Raw genomic sequence first — 24,721 nt, 5'->3', positions numbered from 1 at the left:
CGGGTACATGAAAAGATGCTCATCATCACTAATTATTAGAGAAATGTAAATCAAAACTACAATGAGGAAACAGAGGCTCACACCAGTAAAAATGGCTATCATTAAAAAATCTACAAATAATAAATGCTGGAGAGGGGGTGAAGAAAAAGGAACCCTCCTACAGTGTTGGTAGGAATGTAAATTGGTGCAGCCACTGTGAAAAACAGTATGGAAGTTCCTCAAAAAACTAAAAATAGAGTTGTCATATGATCCAGCAATCCCACTCCTGGGCATATACCCAGACAAAACTATAATTTGAAAAGATACAAGCACCCCTACATTCATAGCAGCACTATTTACAATAGCCAAGACATGGAAGCAACCTAAATGTCCACTGACAGATGAATGGATAAAGAAGATGTGGTACATATATACAGTGGAATACTACTCAGCCATAAAAAAGAACGAAATAATGCCATTTGCAGCAATATGGATGGACCTAGAGATTATCATACTAAGTGAAGTAAGTCAGAAAGAGAAAGACAAATACCATATATCACTTATATGTGGAATCTAAACAACAATATAAATGAACATATCTATGAAACAGACACAGATTCATAGGCATAAGGAACAGACTTGTGGTTGACAAGGGGGAAGTGGGGTGGGGGAGGGAAGGATTGGGAATTTGGGGTTAGCAGATGCAAACTATTATACATAGGATGGATAAACAACAGGGTCCTACTGTATAGCACTGGGAACTATATTCAATATCCTGTGATAAACCATAATGGAAAAGAATATGAAAAAGAATATACATATATATAAAACTGAATCACTTTACTATACAGCAGAAATTAACACAACACTGTAAATCAACTATACTTCAATAAAATTTAAAAAGTGATTATGGGTACAGGAAGTAGATGGACTATTTGACTTCTATGATCTCTGAGATGCTATGAAAATTTAAATATTATTTTGATTGGGCTGATCATAGCCTTACTTTACTCCACTGGGGATGAGAGAGGAGATGAATGAGAATTCCAAAGAGAAGAATGTTAAACACAAGACAAATACAGAGACCAAATAAATAAATACCCAACAGGCAGAAGAGAGCCATTGTATCTGGAAAACATAATAAAGCAAAGGAGAATCAGAGAGAGTAGAAATGTCCTGGGTGAGGCTAGAAATGGGTATCTATCATGTGGATGTAAAGAGGTTAAAAGGCTGAATGAAAATGTGGACAGCTTAATAACTAGAAAAACTGCATCAGTGGTTAGGCATGTGTAGCGTTTTTTTAAAAATCTGCTCTTCGGTTTGCTATTCAAGCTTGAAATCAAATGTTAAGAACGTCAGCATTGAGACTGTTTAAGATCATGTGAAAGAAAATGAGATGTAAAGTAACAACTTCCTGTAGAAATAAAAACAGAAGCTCCTGGTATTAAAAAGGAAATTAATACCTCCAATGTTTAACCATTAGAAACCTATTTTCCCATACTTTTTTCTCCATTTCTGGCGGGGTGTGGGGGGGCGGGCAGGGGTGGTATGACAATTTTAATCAAGATATTTTTCCTGAATAAGTTTAATTTTATTAAAGATTTTAATAATTCCAAGTAATACTGCACTGGTTTCATTAAAATTAGGTTTTAGCCAACAAACCACGTAATAGATAAAATGGTGTTGTAAGGAGGTCTATCCAGGCCTTCATTAATAAGCTCCTTTGGATAATATGAACTTATGGAAGGCAGTGAACCAAAGTGTCCAGTGTGGTGTTAGGGGCTAGGATTCATCTGAGAAGCTTAAGGAAAAGAAAGCCAAGTTCAGCTTGAAACTTCAGGAAAAAAATGGTACCTCTTTAGAAAAGAAGAACTCTGAAATTAAAAAATAACACTTGAAGCAACTAACAGTTCTTGGATTATTGGATGTAAAAGTTTTCAGCTGGTATCCAAAATTGAAGTGACACTTTAAAAGATTAAATCAACAGGAGCACATGGTTGATAAAAGGCCAGAACAATTCCATTTAAAAAAGAACCAAAATTTTAAAGGGATTTGATATTTAAGAGCCATTTTTAGAAATCTCCTGATGAAATCTTTGATACTAAAACTGCAGAGAAGAAACTTACTGTTAATCCATGTTATATAACTTTGAATCCAGTCTGCCCTTCATCTTCTACCAAAGAAAAGGACCTAGTTTAACCAAAATCTAAAAAGAAATTTTTTCAGGGAAAAAACATTGTGTGTGTGTGTGTGTGTGTGTGTGTGTGTGTGTGTGTGTCTATTAAAGACCAACATACCTGCTTCATCATAGGACACAGTCAATTTTTCTAGCATTTCTCGGTCAATTGATAGAATCTGCTGTTCGAGGATGGTCTGGTAAGACAAAACACTATTTTCTTTGTCTTTCTCGTAGTCTTGAAGATGCTGTTTAAGGGCCTCTGGGAGTCGAGATTTTACATATTCAGCTGCCGTCTGCAGATAAAACAAGTAGAGAACCCCATGAGTATTTCTCATCTTAGGCTTTTCACTTCCCCTCAGGTGCTGTAGTGAGAACTCAAAGTACTGTGGAACTAACCCTTTAGACAATCTCATCCTTGTCACTGTTGTCGTTTGTAGACTCTACTGTACCAAGTAAGGTTGATCTTCAAATACACAGAATTACAGACCTCTAAGAGTTTTCTATCAGGTTTAAAGGTACAAAAGATGATGGATTGGCATTCATGGAGTTGAACTCAGAGTTTCAGCTATTCCACTGAACCCAGAAGGCCCTGTGATAGTAATTTTACTGGATATAAATCTGACTCGCCCTAATCTAGAATGTATAAGCTAGTAACTCATCTCAGCAGTAAGCCGTCCTATGCTGTGGCATCCAAACCTCTGCTTTGCTTTGTTGTTCTCTGCTGGTTAATGCTTATGCAGGAACTCTTGTGAAGTAAACAAAATGGAAAGCCCTCTGCTAGGGCTGATAACGGAATAATAGGAGAAACAGAAAACGAAGAGACCTAAAACAAAGATGCCTCAACCTGAAAAGAACTGTTCACACCACTTAAATATCTTGGCCTTTATATATTTTATTCTTAACTTTTTTTCCCCTGCTTCTACATTATCTGCACAGTGTACTCCCAACTAGTAACATCTGAAATTACACACACTGACTTTCAACCGGGTAAGCAAGCTTCCCTTGGAGGTAGGAAGGAAGACATCTGTACTTTGAAAAAGACCTTCCCAAAGATTCTGATACATTCTTCTGGTGGACTGGGGCCATAGCACACTCTTTTCCCTTCCAGTTAAGAATCACAGTTAAAGTTAAGTAGCACTTTAAGGGAGAAATTAAGTAATACAGCAGCATGTATGACTCAGGAGAATTGAAATTCTTATAACATATCTCTTGAGAATGCCAAGAGTTTTGGCATCTTCTTACAGTTGCAGTCCTCCATCATATGTATAGGGTCTAAGGTTGATAAATAAATGAAGGCATACATATATTGTTTAAAATTATACTCACAATCACTAGAAAACTAAAATAAAAGAAACTGTTAAACAGGATTGTCTCTGGGGTATGGGCCCAGAATAAGGTGAAGACACATCTACATAGTTTAATATTTTTTTTAAAATTCCTGTAATTAAAAAAAATTATCTTTAAAATATGTTCTTCTGGTAAAGAACCTTCGTAGTTTTCCTTCTAAATGTTAGCACAGTTTAGGATGAAAAGAAACTTGCCAGAACAATGACAACTGACTTCTCAGGAAAAACTCACTGGGAAGTGGTGGAAAAAGTTATATTTCAGTCTTCAGAGTAGCCAAATATAGCACACAACACTTCATTTCCAGACTTATATTTGGATCCCCTAAGTCGGTTGCTGATGAAATTACAACTTTAAAATATCACCAAACACTGTTCATTTTCTCTGCCAGCCAGCTAGTGCAGAACAAATAAAATTATTCCATAGAATGTAAATGGACTCAGCACATTAGCACAACATATTTAATTCTAGAGTTTCATAACAGTTCTCCTGACAATGGAGAATGAAGAGACATCCTGCAGAATAACTCTTTTAAAATTCACACTACCTTGCTATTCAGTGTAACACGTGTCTTTAATTTTTTTCCTTGGAAAGATCTATGAGGTACAGGAAATAATTCCATAATGCACGTTTAACAAATATTGGTGTATTCAGTATAACTGAAAGCATACCACACGTTTCCTTCCTATTGTGTCCACTGATTTACTCTTTTAATTCAAATCATGGTGGAGGTCTTGGAACCGGGCCTATATTTTTTACTGTAGTGGAGTTAAATTTTGGCATTTCATTTCTAAAACAGTACAACTTCATGTATAGTCAGCCCTCTGTATCTGTGGGTTCCACATCTGTGGATTCAACCAGCTGCAGACAGAAAATATTTGGAAAGAAACCCTGCCCCACCAGCCTAGGTAGGTGCCCTCAGCCAGCACCAGAGCTCCTCCAACGTGGCCCTCAGCCTTGCCCATCCCATCGGGCACCCTTGGCAGGCACCGGCATCCCCCCAAAGCGGCTCCCACCCCAGGGGTCAGCCCTGCACACCAGAGCACCTGCAACAGTTGTAGACAGTCCTTACAGCCAGCTGTACTGGGGGCCAGTCCTGCACACCAGTGTGGCCTCAGTAAGAGGACCATTTTCTTACACCATATACAAAAATAAACTCAAAATGGATTAAAGACTTTAAGGCCTGAAACCGTAAAACTCCTAGAAGAAAACACAGTCAGTATGCTCTTTGACACTGATCTCAGCAATATTTTTTTGGCCCTGCCTCCTCAGGCAAAGGAAACAAAAGCAAAAATAAACAAATGGAACTACATCAAACTAAAAAGCCTTTGCACATCAAAACAAAAAGGCAACCTAATGAACAGGAGAAGCTATTTGCAAATGGTGTATCTGATAAGGGGTTATTATCCAAAGCATATAAAGAAGTCATACAATTAAATTTTAAAAATCCATTTAAAAAATGGGCAGAGGGGCTTCCCTGGTGGCGCAGCGGTTGAGAATCCGCCTGCCGATGCAGGGAACACGGGTTCGTGCCCCGGTCCGGGAAGATCCCACATGCCGCGGAGCGACTGGGCCCGTGAGCCATGGTCACTGAGCCTGCGCGTCTGGAGCCTGTGCTCTGCAACGGGAGAGGCCACAACAGTGAGAGGCCCGCATACCGCAAAAAAAAAAAAGATATGGGCGGAAAACCTGAATACACATTTCTCAAAAGAAGACATACAGATGCCCAACTGACACATGAAAAGATGCTCAATGTCATTAATCATCAGGGAAATGCAAATCAAAATCACAATGAGATATCACCTCACACCTGTCAGAATAGCTGTCATCAAAAAGACCACAAATAACAAGTGTTGGTAAGGGTGTGGAGAAAAGGGAACTCTTGTGCACTGTTGGTGGGAATGTAAATTGGTGCAGCCACTATGGAAAACAGTATGAAGGTTCCTCAAAAAATTAAAAATACAACTACCAAACGATCTAGCAATTCTACTTCTGGGTATGTACCCAAGGGAAAAAACCCCACTAATTCAAAAAGATATATACACCCCTATGTTCACTGTAGTACCATTTACTATAGCCAAGATATGGAAGCAACCTAAAAGTCCAGTAATACATGAATGGATAAAAGAAGATATGGTACATGTATGTACAAAGGAATATAACTCATCTATAAAAAAGAATGAAATCTTGCCATTTGCAACAAAATGGTATTATGCTAAGTGAAATAAATTAGGCAGAGAAAGACAAACACTATGTGATTTCATTTATACGTGGAATCTAAAAAACAAACGAACAAACCGAAGAACACAGAAACAGACTTATGGATATAGAGAACAAACTGGTGGTTGCCAGGGGAGAGGGAGTGGGAGGTTGGGTGAAATAGGTGAAGGGGATTAAGAGGTGCGAACTTCGAGTTATAAAATAAATAAATCATGGAGATGTAATACACAGCATAAGGAAAATATAGGCACCCCTTGTTTTATTGTGCTTCAATTTTTTGTTTGTTTGTTTGTTTTTAAGAGTTGAAGGTTTGTGGCAACCCCACATTGTAAGATAATGGTTAGCACATTTTAGCAATAAAATATTTTTTTCAGAAAGTCTTCATTTCAAGCCATGAAATTGTTTCTGTAAATTGTTTTTTTAAAACTTTATTTTATATTGGAGTATAGTTGATTAACAATGTTGTGCTAGTTTCAGGTGTACAGCAAAGTGATTCAGTTATACATATACATGTATCTATTCTTTTTCAAATTGTTTTCTCATTTAGGTTCTTACATAATATTGAGCAGAGTTCCCTGTGCTATACAGTAGGTCCTTGTTGGTTAGCCATTTTAAATACAGCAGTGTGTACATGTCAATCACAAACTACCTATCTTACTCAGTGGACTCAGCGGATGAAAAAAGATAAAGTATTTTTAAATTGAGTTACATTACATTGGTTTCTTAAGACATAATGCTATTGCACACTTAATAGACTATAATGTAAAAATAACTGTTACACGCAATCGGAAACCAAAAAATTTGTGACTCACTTTATTGCAATATTTGCTTTATTGCGGCAGTCTGGAACCAAACCCACAATATCTCGGAGGTATGACTGTAGTTGATAATACTGTAATAATTTTGTATGGTGACAGACGGTTACTGAACTTACTGTAGTGATCATTTTGTAACATACCTGATTGTCAAATAACTATGTTGTACACCTGAAACTAACATAATACTGTATGTCAACTATACTTCAATTTTTTTAAATTCCAAAAAAATACCAGAGAGTTCCCAAAAGCAAAAAGTGAATTTGTCATGCCAGCAACTATTTACACAGCATTTACATTGTATTAGGTATTATAAGTGATCTAGAGATGATTTAAAGTATATGCATAGGTTATATGTAAATATTACACCATTTAATATGCAACTTGAGTGACTCATATTTTGGTATCCAAGAACCAATCCTCTGTGGATACTAAGGGACTACTGTATAGAGTTCTTTCCTCTGGGAAAGATTTTTTAAGAGGAATAGAGAGAAACAACTCTAGCAAAATACTAGCTTCTATCAAGATATTTCAAGAAATCACCTTTATACTGAGGTGATTCTCTAAATGTATTCAAATGTCAGTCAAAACCTTATGTTCAAGCATAAACCTATGCCAAAAAACAGGATGTCATACAAATACCTTATGATCTCGCTTATATGTGGAAAATAAAAACAAAACAAAACAAAAACACAAAAACCAAACTCATAGATAAAGAGAATAGACTGGTGGGTGCCAGAGGTGAGCAAAATGGGTGAAAGTGGTTAAAAGATATCAAACTCCCACTTACAAAAAAAATAGTAAGTCCTGGGGTTATAATGTACAGCATGCTGACTATAGTTAATAAGGCTGTCCTGCTTAGTTGAAAGTTGATAAGTGAACAGATTTTAAACATTTTCATCACAGGAAAAAAATGCATAACTATGTGTGGTTAACTAGACCTTACTGTGGTGGATCATTTTGCAACATATACAAATATTGAATCATTATGCTGTATACCTGAAACTAATATATCATATCTCAATAAAAAAACAGGCTGTCATATTATTAACTGAGATTGGAATTATTGCACAAGTGATAGATAATACAAATAGCAATTTAAATTTTAAAACTTCACTAGAATTCTAAAAACGAAGTGAAAAACAAAATTAAAATATAGGATTACTTATCTATTCTTTAATCAATGATAAGTGCTACTAGAAGTTTAAGTCCTAAATTGCATATTCTTATAACCTAACTATCAGAAACAGTACTTTGTTACCATTTTCAGTGTCTTACATTTGTGCGGTACTTTATACTTTTCTGAGCAATTTATGCTGTTATCATTCTGTATCTTCAAAATAACTTTGAGTGAAAGTAGGCAAATTATGGATTTGGCCAATCCTTCAAAGTAGGCTCAAATGCTATAAACTCTGTTAGTGAACCCACCTAATAGCAACCAACAGTCTTTCAAGTATTTATAGAGGTAAAGGCATTTTAGCTCCCCAGTTTGGCTGATGTAAAGACTGTATCTTACACATCTTGTGTTCTCCCAGCACCCAGTTCAGTACTCTCTACCATAGAAGCTTAATATCTTCACTGTATCCAAGAATCAGGGACTTTGAGATAGCTTTTAGAGAAAACTTTTGGACAGTTCATAATTCTTTGCCTGCAATCAGAACTTCCTTTCATGATTCTAGAAACAGCATACAAGTCTGGTTTTCTACTGGCAAATGGAACTACACCTGGTCTTAAATCATTATTGGAGCCATTATTTTAGGAAGTAAATGGCTGAAACCCAAATCATCATTCACATGCCAACATGGTAAATTATGTACTTCATATACAAAGCTGTATATGAAGCTTTATTTAACGACTTCCTCTCCATAATTGTTTGATCTTTTCCATTCTTGCCTTAATTTCTTCATTTGGCAATGAACTCAATTCTGCTAGGGACTCTCTGAGCAGTCATGTAGAATGCCTCAGAATTGTGTCCGAGTGAAGGGTTGCCTTGAGGGGTGTTAACTCCTCCTGGGCATTCAGGTTTTGCTTGTCTGAACTGCTGAGTAGGTTCCCAAACATACCCCAGGTGGTGGCAGAGAAGCCTCAGGACAGAAAGGGGAAGACACAGGTTCATCAGTTCCGGTTACACCTGGGAAGATGGTTAACAGCTAGAATAAAAAGATGAGCTAAAAGCTTGTGAGGTAGGGCACAAAAGGTGCCCGAAGCACCTTCTTACGGAATGTGCATACATTCATATCACCCATGCCAACTTCAGTCTGAAAGACAGAAAAGGGCTAGAGTTATACTATACCTGTAAAAGGACTCAATGGATGAAAACGATAAAAGAAGCAGACGATTGAGGATCTAAATTCTGGGAACCTAGTGGATAGAAGGCTGAGCTAGTAGGTCATTATGCTAAAATGCTATTTACTATAACAGTTGAATGTTCTTTAAGAAATAACCAGTGTATATGAAAGAGTTTGGTGGGGGACAGGGAGGGAGAGTGCAAAAAAAAAGTGCATTTCAAAACCTGCTAAACGCTTCACAGTTCACCTTAAAAAGAAAACCTGTTAGCCAGCCAATTCTAATTTATTGAGCGTCTGCTGAGTGAAGCACATTAGATTTGACACTGTTGGGAGAACAGACCTCTGCCATCAACCTGCAGTTTTAACATGCAAACAGCACACACAGGTGAAACACTGGAAAAACACATTTTACAAACTAACACAAAAACAGACATGAATCTTGAGATGAATTTTGTTTAACATATGAGCTACTGTGAGTGCTGAGCGGCCTCTAGGGAGAGAAATTAAAGAGGGCAGAAGAAAAAGAATCAGGAAATCATTCCGGTGTTTAAGGATCAGTTTCGAGGTAAGAAGTTCTTGCTGGAGGAAAGAAAAGCAATGTAGAAAGTAGTGAATGTGAGTTCATGGGGAGAAATCATAAAAGAAGGTGATGAAACTAGGAGTCTGAGAGAGCTGGCAGGTGGAGAAGTTTTAACTTCCTGTTAAACCGGGGAGCTTTGATTTGTAGCAGTTAGTAACAGGAAACAACCAAAACATCAAAAAGAGTGAACAAATTATCAAATCTTGTCTGAGTAAGAATGTGCTTGGAGTTGAGCTTAAAATGCACTGAAAGAGAGAAAGATTAAAGCAGGGAGACGAGTAAAAAGTCTGAAGGAAAGGAAAATGGCCTTCTACACTGTGATTGGAATATAAATCGGAATATAAATCGGACACTTTTGGGACAGCAAATGAAAAAAAGTAACAAAAACTTTAAAGTAATTTACACTTTTAACCTAGTAATTGTCTTTCCAGGAATTTATCTTAAGAAAAAGCTAAAGATGAGCATAAAGACTTGTGTAGCAAACACGTTTATCAAGGTATTATTCAAGATAATGAATGTTTGTCTACAAATTGGTTGATTATGTCATGGGATAGCCAAGAAATGGAATACAATGCAGCTATTAAAAATCATGTTATGAAAGAATACTAATAATGTAGGAAAACGTTTATAATGAAGAGCAGATTACAAAGCAGTTTGTTTACGACACATATGAGGGGGAAATGGTTGAATTACGTTAATATGAATCATTAGTTATCTCAGACTAGTAAGAGTTTGGGTGATATTTTTTCTCTATGCAGTTTTCTTCATTTTCCAAATTTTCTAAAATAAAAAAAATAGAAAAATGATTGACCGCTTTCTATGTGCCAAGCACTGTGCTGAATGCTTCACATGTGTTTACTTATTTCACCCTCACGAAAACACTTATTGGTTTTCACAGATGAGGAAACAGACTCAGAGAGGGTAAGTAATTTATCCTTGGTTACGCAGTGAGTCGTGGATTGGAGCAGGAATCACCAAATGCTTTTGAACCAGAAAAGAAAAAAAATTTTGTATTTTAAAAAGAAGGCAATGCCTACTGTGGTCCCTTCTTTGGCAGGGTAAAGCAGCCCCAGACTAGGATAAAGCCATTGAGAAGAGAATAAAAGAGCACATGAGCAAAGCCTGGTGACAGATGGAAAAGAAAAACCCATAAAATGGCTTCAGTGTTGCAAAACCGGAAGCTAAAGATGATGGAGATGCTACTGAAAACAATGGGAAAACAGAGTACAGTGAAACATATTAAATTTACTTTGAACACTTAACTGTAAGCCTGAAAACCATCCACCTCTCTGTATTTTATGGAATATCCACCACCCCTTAAAAAAAGAAAAACCTCTAGGAGGAAAAAGTATTATTTTATAGAACTCCAAAGAAAAATATCATACTAATGATTTTGGTTACATGTTCCAGGGAGGTAAAAGTTATTTCCAAGAAAAGATATTAAATTAAATTTTAATAGAGCCTCCATTAGAGAAAGATCAGGAGTAAATTAGAACTATGTTCAAATCACTTTTGGTATTTTTCTCTAGGACTTTGCCAAGGGTAAGTTACTATTCATTTTAACTTTAACAGATTTAAAATAAAAATAGGCTTCTGATGTCCTTAACCATGAAAACATGCCTTACAATTTTTATTTAGTACTGCATATTTCATAGTTGTAGGAGGTTTTTTTGCCCCCTTCTTTTCAATCAAATGTTCTATTTTACTACCAAGTCTAAGACCTAGTATACAGTATACAATTTTATATTTTAAAAAATTAGGTATGGTATTCAAAGGAAAGAAAGCTTCCCCTACACTCAATAAATTCTTACTTAGAAGATATTTTTAAAATCAAGGAATGGATTTTATCATTAAGTTTGTAATGAGTTGTTATAAATGTTGATCCTGATGTAAAGACCCAATTTCAAAGCAAATTTGAAAAACCAACAGATGAGATTCTAAGGTCACAAAACCTTGAAAATGCATCTTAAGAAGAAATACCCACTTTTGCCTCAAGGATGGTCCAGGCTGTGCTTTGCCAAGATAAGAAGTTTCAGGATTTTAATATCTTTCCAATTATCTGATTTTATAAATTACCCGTCCCCCTTCATTTTATTTAATGCGCACGCACACACACACACACACACACACACACACACACACACACACACACACACAGAGAGAGTAATTTGGCAGAGAGACATCCTCAAGCTCCACTGAAATGAATGGGACGAATAATTGATGGCAGCGCCTTTCAGTTTATATTTACACAATATATATGCCTGGCTTGGAACACACAGTGCTGCTGCTTCTGATATGAGTGTCGATTATGAATGGACACAGGCTTCTAAGACTGGATCGAAAGGAGACTAAAGCAAAGGGGCTGATCCTGGGACGCATGCTAAGGCTAAATTTAACATTGATGCCACACACAATAAGGGGCTATATCTGGCTCCAAGGGCATCTGATCAGTGACCCTCTGAGGAGAAGCAGATTTTGACAATGAGGAAGACACACAGAGAGGTTAGGTGGGAAATCAATTCTGCAAATGCTGAGTAGAAAAGAGCTGAATTTTAGGAAACAGTACCTCAAGGATGGTCGCTAGGTATTCAGGAGATAAAAGAGAGATCATAAAGCAGATCATTCAAAATTCGTGCCACAGGAAGACAGAAGAGAGGAGGAGGTAATATTTTTATCGCAGACAAGGTTGCCCTGCCCTTGAAGGGAGGTGAATGCACATGTGCTGAGTTGACAGCAGCCAGCATGGACGGCATGTGAATTTACTTAGGTCCACCTTGGCATCCATCTTTCTTAGGGTAACATACCATTAACTTTTGACAACTGCTCTTTGGCTCCAGGCACTTCAAAACAAAGTCAGAGCGAGCGCCCTTGCCCACCAGCAAGAGGACAGAGGCAAGGGAGTTGTTCTTTTCTCTCGCCTGCCAAGAGTGTCATTTCTTTCCATTTTTAGTCTTTGCCACTTCTAACCTGGAGGGGTTATTTAAATAAGAAAAACCTCTTTGAGAGGATGATCTTGCAGTCCTGAATTCATAATTCTGTCTCAAGAAGGCAAATTTGATTCCTTCAAGACATACGGCATCAGGAAAAAGTCTCAGACTTAAACCTGAAGTGTGTCAATGCTATCCTATGCTTATTATGGAGATTTGAGATTGCTCTGGAGAACCAAAGCTGTGGACGTGCAAATGCTAGTCAGTTGTGTGGCAAAATGACCACCACAGAGGGCATGACACTCCGCATGCTAAGGACTCAGAGCCATAACCTAACCTACTTAATATGGAGAGTGAAGTTTTCATTTAGTTTAAGCACTAAGATGACGACTGCTAAGTTATAGGTTCAGGACAATTCCTCCGGGATTCCTCAAGGGACAAACCTTTAATAACTCTATCAGTCACCTGATCCATATGTAATCTGAGGCATAGTCACATGGTAGCACCAAGCATGCTATAGCATGAAAATATAATTGAAACTCCACTTCTTGAATGATGGCTTCCCTGACAGCAGATGGAGGCCATATATATATATATATATATCTCGCAGTACGGCGGTATCAAATACTGTTTAGCCATGTGGTCCATTTTCCTAATCTTATTATCTTGGTGAAATCTACATTCAAACTCTAAGGGATTAAAGATTTATATTTTTACAGTCTAAAGAAAAGTTGAGGTTATTTCACTACTACTACTACTAAAGTGATGATTAATAAATTCTTTGGCCCTCAGTTACCACACATATTCCAGAGAGTCAGGGGGAACAGGCCATACTATATTAGGTCCACGGTCCTTCTTTTTTCTTTTTCTTTTATTTTAAAGCACATACACACACCTAAGTTCTCCTGAGAGATGGCAACTTTAAAAACTGCCAACCAGTAGAGTTTTTCTTAAACCTGTGGAGAAAACAAGCAGCACGCAGCCAGAGTGGTCTTATTAAATTTGTGTGATAGGTGAGTTCCTTTGTCTTCAGCAGTTACAAAAAGGAGTACGATATTGTTTCACATTCTATACGCTTGAGATCATTAGAAGAAAATCGTTTGTTTACAGAAAGAAAAATATTCCCTATTTGAAAGGAAATTAATTACTGATAAAATTCCCTTCCATTTCTGAATGTTGGGCTATAAAGCTTGACAAAAATTTAACTTCCATGAGCGCTATACAAATGTATTCTAGAAAGTTCCATGCATAACGCTAACTAAAAATGTCCTTGGGGATTCAGGAAGCCAATGGGACCAACTGTTATAACGAATTATAAAACACGCATGAATTATTAATCAAAAAGGACTCTGTAGCTATGACAATAGAGCAGTCCCTCAGGGAGTCAGCCAAAAGCTCCTAGCTGGCAACAGGGCCAGAGAACCCCTCCTGGGCCTCACTTGACTCCTGCCCATAGCTTCCTATCAGGCTCTTTAGGGAGCACGTCCAGAGAGCAGGTGTAGCCACGACGGTAGGGAACCACAAGGCCAATGCCAGTTGGGTTGATGTCCCCAATTTGACATGGCTTTAAGAACTGCCTTCAAGGGACTTCCTTGGTGGCTCAGTGGTTAATAATCCGCCTGCCAATGCAGGGGACACGGGTGCGAACCCTGGTCCAGGAAGATCCCACATGCCACGGAGCAACTAAGCCTGTGTGCAACAACTACTGAGCCCATGCACCACAACTACCGAGTCCACGAGCCACAAGTACTGAAGCCCGCGCGCTTAGAGCCCATGCTCCGCAACAAGAGAAGCCCACGCACCACAATGAAGAATAGCCCCCACTCACGGCAACTAGAGAAAGCCCACGTGCAGCAACGAAGACCCAACAGAGCCATAAATTAATTAATTAATTAATTATTTTTAAAAAGTGCCTTCAAAACCAGTATGAGATTTAGGCTCCTTGTATGTGCAGTGGGGGGCTGGAAAAGGGTCCATCTTTCTGTCCAGGAATCTGGTCTAACGTAGTATGATTTGAGGAACCCAAGAAGGATCCCTGCCCCCAAATCATTTTCCCTTTTGGCTTTGAGCCCTGAAATTCTAACATTACAGCTTGCAATCTCTGGTTTATGCCAGTTCTTCCCCTTCCCAAAAGGCAAATATTTTAAGGAAGAGTAATACACCAAGAAATGGTCAGTCTTAGTGTGGACATGTTGATCAGATTTTTACACACAGGGAGGGGGAATGAGAAGCAGGAAAGCACCCAGAGAAATCCCTGGGAATAAGGTGTAAAGTTGGCAAGTAAAGGTCAGGAAAGACAAATGTTGTCTACTCAGAAATTTAACCCTGTACAGAGGAAAACACAAAAATCTGTACTGCCTGAAAGTTTTATTTAGTCTTCACCACCACTGGCTCTACCCGCAAGACCAACCATCAAAACTATTTTGAGGTTAACCTGAGAAGGAAAATGTAATTTGTTGCATCTCACACATAGGTCAATAAAGAATGCATTCGGTAGTCATCTACCGCATATTGTTTTTTTTTTTTTTTTTTACTTACTAAATTTATATTATACCCCTTTCCAGACAGGAAATGAGGCAACTGATCACAACACTGTACTTTCTATGCTAATTAATTTATAACATTGAAACTAAAAATGGAGTAACTTTAATATATTCTAAATATTACATCTTAAGGAGCCTTCACAGTGCCTTTTATGTTAAAGGTGCACAATATATGTTTTTACATAAATGAATGAATGAAGTCAAACAACATGACCAATCTCAGTGGCACTTTGTTTTAAAACTACTCCTGTACGGATAGGAGTCATCGCTTACGTTGCAAACGTTATCTTCCAGAACGAAAGCTATTGCTGCCTCACTAGAGCTGCCACAGCCCTGCCCTTCATCAGACCTCTACTACAGCTCTCTACCACTTCATTCATAGTGTCTCCATCTAGTCATCTATTTGCCTCATCACTAATTTACGAGCAACTAGCAGGTAGGACAAAAGTTTTTTCACATACGACGGTTTCCCTAATATCTAGCCCAGTGCAGGCATGCTGGAAGAAAATGATGGAGAGGGGGTGCTTTAAAACTAGGCGTAAAACCCTGTGAGTGATCATTCTATATAGCCACAAACATAAAAGAAAAAAGGACCAGGCCCCCCCTGTGATGCTATCACTCTGACATTTGCCATAAGGCATACAGATGTCATACTATTTTATATTTCTTGGGCACCAAATCTTGTTTAATACCATAGAAACAGGACGGCTGGTTTAGGCAGAGCCAGAGTTTATCTCAAACCAAGAAAGTGTTTCTTGTAATTTATGTATAATTTCGAACCTAAATGAAAATCTGACGAGAGCAATGCATCCTCTTCCCAGAAACACACACAAAGTATCTAGTGTCCCATTTTAGGCACCCAGGTATGAAGTTCATGAACCGGATCACCCTGAAGTCTTATTAGATCCAAGCATGAAAAGGGCACTAGGTACAGGGCTGTAGTTTTTCCTACAAAATGATGGGGTTAGACTTGATCAGTATTTCTCAAGGGTGGAACTTCAACCGCTTCCGAAGCACCTGGGACGGGGGAGGAATGTCTTAAAAATGCAGAATATGGGTCCTGCTCCATAGTTAGTAAATCACAATTTTTCAGGTAGGACCCTAGAATCTGCTTTTTAAACTTGTGCTACATTTCAACAAGCTCACTGAAGGGTGAAACCCACGGTTTCTACCCCTTTGAGTTCTGATTTTATAACATCTAGGCACATGTGTTCTTACAAAGCTAGACCACAAATTCTGATGTGCATCCAGAGTTGTACCAGACTCTCCACAATAACAGCCCTCTGCATCCCCCAGGACTCAGTTTGGCAAGTAAACATTTTTAATTCTTGTAACAACCTTGACTGTGCGCAGCGACATTCCCACACGGCCTGTCTACCCTCAGTGCCACGGGCTTTTTTTTATGGCATCAAATTGCCAATCTACTCAGCCTCTGAAAGGGTGAGCCCTCCCTAAAGCAACCTAACTGACCTTGAGTACTTCTGATACCAGGAGGACCTGGAACCCTTTTCCAACAGCTTGTGGGCAATCAAGCAAATATCAGGAAGCTGTGTGAAACAGGCCACAGGATGACCTGTGGCAAAGCACCTTGAAAACACAGTGATTTCCTCTTGACCGAGCCCGGGCATGATCAGAGCACTAAGCTGACCTCTGCCGGGGACGGCCGATGGAATTGTGAAGCCTGGATAAGAGAAGCAAAATGCAGCAGAGAGGAAAGCAAATCAGCATTCCCAGCAGTGTTGCATAACGCTGCATACAGAGTTTGAAAGGGTATCTTATTTTAGCAAGAGAAAAATGGGATACCTAATTGTGTGGAAAAGCTATAATCTCAGCAGTGAATGCACCTGCTTGTGTAAATATAAAACGACACATTTTAAAATCTGAATGGGCAAATAGTTCAGAGAAAAATATACCCTTTCCCAAGTCCTGCTTCACCTCCAAAAGACGACAGCAGTCCGAGCAGGCGTGCAGTCATGGGCTAGAACTAATCCTTTCCATTAATACTTGAGTGTCTACTATGTGTCAGGCACTGTGCTAGCCGCTAGGAATAAATGGTGGGCACAAGTCAACATGTCTCTGCCCTCATGGGCCATTAAGCCCAGACCCACCCTGAGAATCCTTCTCAATACAGTATTCCAGGCAGCAACCCATCAACCAAAGTCAGCGTAGGAGATGAAACCTGTTCATGAGCCTTGGTCTAAATCCAGGGTGGCCAACTACAGTAAAAACACCTGTATTTGTGAATAAAGTTTTATTTGAACATGACCCTACCCAATTGTTCACATATTGTCTATGGCTGCTTCTGAACTTCAACGGAAGCATTGAGCAGTGAGATAGAATCTGTATGGTACACAAAGCCTAAAATATTTACCGTAGGGCTCCTTACAGAAAGTTTACCAAACCCTGGTATAGATGAATTGCCAAACTAAAGCAAAATTAGCAGACATGTGTGCGTGTGTGTGTATACAATTGACGTTGTTTAGCTTGCATTTATTATTTGCCCTCACGTATTGAGCACTATGTTGGGTTTCAGGTGTACTAAAATCAGTTGTACAGAGTTGTCACCTTGAAAGAACTCACAATCTAGCTACAGAAATGACTAAACAGATAATCACAAAACAATTTGATCAGTTCTAAAACGTTAAGTACCTACAATTCGCTATGTAAACCCAACAAAGTGATTGAAAACTCTAACACCCCAGGGAGATTTCTTAAGCATTCTATTGCTTCCCACTTGACCACACAACCTAAAAAGTCAAGGAGGGTCTTGGACATTGCAGTCCTGTGGCAATCCTCAGAAGAAATGAGTGGATAAAAATGTAGCCAGACAATACAAAGAGTGGCTGCTTGAACTTGATGTAACATTAAAAGGTCATTAGGCATTCTAAAAACAATGGGCAACTGGTGATGCCCCATAAAAAACTAACTTTAGCAACTTTGGATTCTCCAAACTGTCGTTTGTCGGGAACCACATAATCAAGAGAAAATGAATAAGGTTCCAAAGAGACATGTAAAGTTTGAATTAGGATTCACAGTAGATTGGCAGGGACATAATAAATTCATAATTATGGTAACCCACAGCTGCTTCAACCTTAGAAAATAACGAACTGCTTAGCGAGGGCTGCTGTCTCTGAAATGGCAAGCAAAAGCCATCTGCTATGGAACAGTGTCCTGTCTTTAGGTCCATATCCAAGGGAGACCCACCTCGAGATTTACTGTTGCAACAATTTCCAAATGTCATAAATCAGTATGGAAATTGTTAGACAAGAAAAAGTATAAACTTTGCCATTCACAGCACTCAATTATTAATTTCCTTTTATTCCCCAAGGTAGTACCTGTGATTTTTCTTCAAAACATATTGATCTGAATGCCCTAGGATAAAGAGGTCATTAAATAAGTCAACATGACTTATGACACCCACTCAACAAACGAAGCTTTCTTTTCTAACACAAATCGTATGTCCACATTCAGGCAATTAAATAGTGAAGGTTAATAGAATGTTAGAAGACAGGTGGCTGGCCATTTTTGCTTTGGATAGCTATTTATAAATTGAGTTGCCAGCTCTGAAATCATTCTTTCGAGAGATGTATGAAACAAAATTTTATATATAACACATTTTAACTTAATACTTTAATGGTACCCTTCCAAAGAACTAGATAAATTCTCAGGGCCCTTTTTTTGGTCCTTCAGTTAAAGAGAAAATTAAATTTGGATATATATGTGTGTGTCCTATGTAATTTTTCAAATGAAAGTTCTATAAATGATAGCTCAATTCCGTAATACCTCATTTAACAAGTGCCATCAGGGAATGAAGACTTCCACATAAGTGAATGTCCCATTTAACTCAACTTTACTACTCTAAATGATGAAAAATTATTTTAACCTCTTTTGACGGAAATGTTTCTAAATTGAAACACATACTTCTGCAGTTTTTCAAAGAGAATGCATGGGGAAAAATTCAGCATTTGGGGGGTTGATTTAAGGCCATTTTTGGAACATGAAGGGAGGGTTGTAACGTGCATGTCTCCCGCATATGAAGTTGATTCCTACACCAAATCACCCTGGTTACTGTAAGAAGCTCTGGGTTCTCCTTCCATAGGCAGATAATGCTGCTTCTAAGTGGCTACTTTAGGCACAATTATCTACCCTAAAGACTTGGAAAATGTTTAACTTTCTTATTGGAGAGAGGTGCATGGGCTTTGTGATGTTTCCCCTTAGTCCTTTTTTGCTAACCTCCTGGTCCATTATAGTGCTCCAGATAGCTGAAATGGAAAAATAAGGTCTATCCATCAGATAAGTGGAATATAAAAAGTCAGCAATGTGAATACTGAATGCATATCTATACTTTTTATTAGAAATCATAAAGAACTTCCCTTTAGATTCATATACTCCAAGAAAACCCATCAAAATGGCATGAATGGGCTTCCCTGGTGGCGCAGTGGTTGAGAGTCCGCCTGCTGATGCAGGGGACACGGGTTCGTGCCCCGGTCCAGGAGGATTCCACATGCCGCGGAGCGGCTGGGCCCGTGAGCCATGGCCGCTGAGCCTGCGCGTCCGGAGCCTGTGCTCTGCAACGGGAGAGGCCACAACAGTGAGAGGCCCGTGTACCGCAAAAAAAAAAAATAAATTTTAAAAAGGCATGAATAAAACTGGTATCTTTTTTTAATATAAATTTATTTAATCTATTTATTTAGGCTGCGTTGGGTCTTGGCTGCTGTGCGGGGGCTTTCTCTATTTGCGGCGAGCGGGGGCTACTCTTTGTTGTGGTGCACAGGCTTCTCATTGTGGTAGACTCTCTTGTTGCGAAGCACGGGCTCTAGGTACATGGGCTTCAGTAGTTGTGGCTCACGGGCTCAGTAGTTGTGGCTCACAGGCTCTAGAGAACAGGCTCAGTAGTTGTGGCACATGGGCTTGGCTGCTCCGCGGCATGGGGGATCTTCCCGGACCAGGGATCGAACCCGTGTCCCCTGCATTGGCAGGTGGATTCTTAACCACTGTGCCACCAGTGAAGTCCCTAAAACTGGTATCTTTATATCTGTGATGTTTATAATGCACATGGATGGGTCAACCAACATAAGGGACTCTTATGAAAATCTAAATGGTGTTGGTATGATTTGTCTTATGAAAAGTTATATAGCTTTACATTCTTACCCAAATATTCATTAATTGAGCCAAAATTGAAAATACATCTTTCATCTCTGGTTCTTTAGCATTTTGTACAATATCAGGCATTAGGTAGGCACTCAAATGCTTGGTGAATAAATGAATTAAAAGACTTCAGTGTCACAGAAACATTTTAAAAATTCAATATCCAAATTTTAGATAATCAGTTTACTTTAAATCACTTAAATTACTAACTATATTTTTCTCCATTTTATAAGAAAAAAAATCATTTGCAATCTCAGAAGTTAGAGCTGTATACACTGGATGGACAATTTGCTCTAGTATCTGTGCTACTAGTTTTCACTATTCTCTATATGAGCTAAAGCAGTTAGAAAAGCAGTTAGAGTCTGGAAAGTTCCTAAAGTCATAGTTTAAATATTTTTATAAACAAGCATTATCAAACTTTCCAGTTTTATTCTATTACATACTGGAACATATAATCAATATTTAGTTCCATACATCTTATTTGCCTAATTAATGTTTGAAAACATTATTTCTGACTGACCAACTTCTTAAAATATTAAGAAAACAAATGTACAAGAATGAAAGAACAATACCAGGGAGTTTTTCTTGACTCTCTGTTTCTGGAAACCAACATGAAACAGTGGAAATTTCATATTAAGGAACAGTAATCATCTTAACTTCTGTATGGTTTTAGTTAAGCATGAACCTGTAGTTACCCTTTTCTTCCACCAGATGGCAACCATGAATCAAGTGAAATAACTTTCTTGATACTCTAGAGGGAAACTAAAAATGTAGTGAGGAGGGATGGTTGTCCTCGTGTAGACTAGAGGAGCAATTGCCAGAATTCAGTTATGAAAAGCGGATAGCTGCCTGTACTGGACGGCAAAGCAACCTTAATAATTCATGCAAGTATTCATTCCTTCAACATAACTACTGAGTGTTAACAATGCTCCTAGCATTGTGCTGAATATAGAGAGCAAAAATAAAGTCCTCGCCCTCAAAGAGCTTATGACTTAAGGAAGCAGATGAGTGGTAAAGAGATAACTACAAATGAGTACAATAAATTCTATAAGTAAGAAGCCTTGGAAACACCAGGTCACAAGAGATACAGGAGCTGAATCTTGAGAGATGTAAGGAATGAGAAGAACAATGGGCTGGGTGGCAATCCAGGCAGCCAGCATAGCCCATACAAAGACAGAGGCATGAAAAAGCCTGGTATGTTTCAGGCTGAAATTGGGTTGTAAAGCTAGAATGAAGAGTGTGTATGTGTGTTTCAAGGGGGGAGGAAAAAAATGGAGGAAATGGAAGATGCAGAACTAACAGCAGGCTGGAACCATGTATGTATACTTAGAATTTTATTTCTATGATACTAAAAAATAGTGATAGCTAATACTTATTGAAATTTTTCTATATGCTGAACACTAGGCTAAACACTCAAATGTACTGTCTTATTTACTTCTCATTATGACACTCAAAAATGTGTACTACTTTTATACACATTTTTCAGATAAGGCCAAAAATATTACTTAACTTGCTTAGCTTAGTAAGTGGTAGAGCTGGAATTTCAACCCCAAGTCACTATTTGATTCTATGACCAAATTATTAAATCCGTAGCTTGAAAAGAAACTTCTTGTAGAGTCTACGATACAAACAAATCCCTGAAGTATTTTAAACAAAAGAATGGACCACCAGGTTTGTGATTTAAAACAGCAAATGGGGCAGCAGTGTGGACAATGCAATGATACAGGAAAAGTCCAGCAGGAAGGAGATCTGAGGTAGATATACGTACTAAGTTCATCATATTAAATCAGATGGAAACAGATAAATTATTTTCAAACACAATTGCCTAATAAGGCCTTAAACTGACTTTATGTTGAGATTAAAAAATTTTTTTTTAATATACAATTTCTAGGCTGCAAGGTTAACTATGCCAATTTGGGGCCTTAAAAACTAAATATTTCTTAGAGAAATTCCAAGGTATGATTGAGTCAAGTTTCAGTTGTTCTTTTTTCAGCTTAATTGAGGTATAATAGACATATAAATTTGTAAGATATTTAAAGTGTACATCATGGTGATTTGACATTACGTTTACAATGTGAAAGGATTCCCCCCATCCAGTTAATTAACACATCCATCACCTCATGTTTTCCTCCTCCTCCTTCCTCTTTTGTGGGGGTGGGAACATTTAAGGTCTACTCTCTTAGCAAATTTCAACTATATAATTCAATTGTTCTTTAAGTAGGCAATAATCAGGGAAGGGATGACTTAAAATGACCTATATGATAATTTACTTTTCTAATACACTTGGTGGAAGAAGTAAGAAATATAACGTTCTTGTTGAGCTATCTCATGGATTTGTGAAGCAAATATGATAGATGGATCTAAGTTTGAGAATGTATGAAGAAATGGAGTTATTTTCTCTATGACTTTAAAAGAACAGTTGAACCAATTTATAGATGTTACTTTAAAAAATATATCTCCCAGCTAATTCCCAGCATTCTAAACAATGTGTTGGAGCATTGCCATTGGTCTGTCCTTAGGTTCTCACTGTGGACCGGCTCCAATAAGTTTCTCCTACCACCCACCTACTTTCAAAACCTTTGGAAATGGCTAGTCATGCTTTCCTTGGGCAAGTCATTCTATGCCATAGTAAACTGTGGGACAATAAAGTTTTCCATTGTTCTAGCTTCTTCTGGAAGGAGTCCCCAACAGGACTAGGAAATATGCGTCCAGGTCACACTGCAACTTGACGCCTCTGTTGGCTATGTGCTCCTGCACACACTCCTTAACCTCTTGACCTTCAGTCTCCTCATCTGTAAGACATGGGAGTGGGCTGAAGGGAAAATACTGGGTTGGAGGATTTTCAAAAATTCCTTTCTGTCTTAAATTTTATGCCACGATTTTTCTTTCCCCCCCGGTACGCGGGCCTCTCACTGTTGTGGCCTCTCCCGTTGCGGAGCACAGGCTCCGGACGCGCAGGCTCAGCGGCCATGGCTCACGGGCCCAGCCGCTGCGTGGCACGTGGGTTCTTCCCGGAACGGGGCATGAACCAGTGTCCCCTATTTCGGCAGGCGGACTCTCAACCACTGCGCCACCAGGGAAGCCCTATTCCACGAATTTTTTAACTGTCTGTATGTTTGTATGTATTTAATATTTCCCTCTGTCACACCATCCTACTTTGGAGGTGCTAATGAGTAATTTAAGGCAGGATACAAAAAAAATCTATAAAACCTATGTAAGTGTAGAGGCTGAGAATTAACTATAATTTGATAGACTAATCACAGAGAAAAAAATAATAGTTCACAAGTTGCTTATATCTGTTTTGCAAACTTTCTGTTTTGCAGGTATCATGTTAAGTAGTAATCTCTCAAAGTTCAATTGCATAAGCCTAATGAACAGCAGGCATACCGATTATCCAGATGGTGAAAAATATGCTTATATTTTCATGTATCATTGGAACAGAAGTTTCTCCAAAACCTCTATGTTAACTTCAGTGACTTAGCAGCCATCGGCTGGCAGTGTGAAGCCATTATTGAATTAACTGAGCCAGCTCAGAAATCAGATGGCTTCAAACTCCTGCTGTCACATTAGCAACAATGAACAAACCCATTTATTAAATAACAGCAATTCTCTTGCTGCGTCTTAACGGAGGCAGCAGAAACGAGACCTAGTGGGACTGATTTTCAACACTACAAGAGTGTGATGTTAATAAGCAGTCACGAGTTAAGAATCAAGTAGGAAAACACTTGTTAAGAATTTTAAAAACACAACACTTTAGGGCAAGCACCCTTGATGCCAGTTTACAAAAAACAAAAAAGACTGACATATCATCAGACTTAAACCACACACTCTTCATTTTATGTAGGTCTATACCTGTAAAAATAATATTCAACAATAATTTAAATATTGAAATACACACACTTAGAAGGTATCCTGAACTTGTGGCATAACAGTGTCTACAGTTCAATGACTCTTTATGCTAATTCATTGCACTTTGGAGCATAAAACATTTGGATGGATCTAGAATTTTAAAAATAGTACAAAGTGTTGAAGTGCTTTAAACAGACAATAAGCATTTTATTCCTGTTGTGTCAAATATTTCCCTCATGTGGTTTTGCATTCTTTTATCATTAAGTGAAATGGATGATAAGTGAGAAGAGTTTTAATTCAGAGATGACGGTGAAATGAATTTAAATTATTTTACTAGCTCCTGGGAAACACATGTTATCAAAATTTATTCAGAGTTTACTTTTCTTTTAATTCTGTGAGACTCTGTAAATACTTGGAGATTTAATTATTTCAAACAAAAACATATGAGCTGCTATTAGAGATTAAAAAAATGAACTGAAATATTCTGGCAGACAGAATGAAAATGTTCACAAGGGCAAACATTTATTGAGCGTTTACTATGGGCCAGGAACTGAGCTAAGAACCATACATGTATTCCCACAATGAAAGTAAATAAAAATTGGGAAGAAATAAAATCCACTTGGCCAGCCCCCAAATTACACTAAATTGGCTTTCTTGAGTGAAATTATTCCACTTCAGAGTTATTCTATCAAACACTGCATAATTATTACTCCATATGGGAGTAATATTATTTCACCTATGTGAAATAATAAAAAATAAGTAATTTAAAAGGTCATGATCAATAAAATAATTATGGTGACCAATAAATTAAACTCTCCTAAAAGGGAAATAAAATAATATTAGGCAGGA

General features: G+C 38.1%; 1 protein-coding gene across 1 annotated transcript in view; it reads right to left on the bottom strand.

Annotated features, from left to right (window-relative positions):
- The window catches only part of PPM1L (protein phosphatase, Mg2+/Mn2+ dependent 1L), a 333,222-nt gene that overhangs the window by 131,966 nt on the left and 176,535 nt on the right, over positions 1–24,721 (bottom strand). Inside the window, exon 2 of the mRNA XM_065876875.1 lies at positions 2,277–2,451. Within this exon, the coding sequence (XP_065732947.1) occupies positions 2,277–2,451 (175 nt within the window). The remainder of the gene's footprint in view (positions 1–2,276; positions 2,452–24,721) is intronic.

Source organism: Phocoena phocoena, chromosome 4, assembly GCF_963924675.1.
Source record: "Phocoena phocoena chromosome 4, mPhoPho1.1, whole genome shotgun sequence".
NCBI lineage: Eukaryota > Metazoa > Chordata > Mammalia > Artiodactyla > Phocoenidae > Phocoena > Phocoena phocoena.
This window is presented reverse-complemented; position numbering and strand designations above follow the sequence as displayed.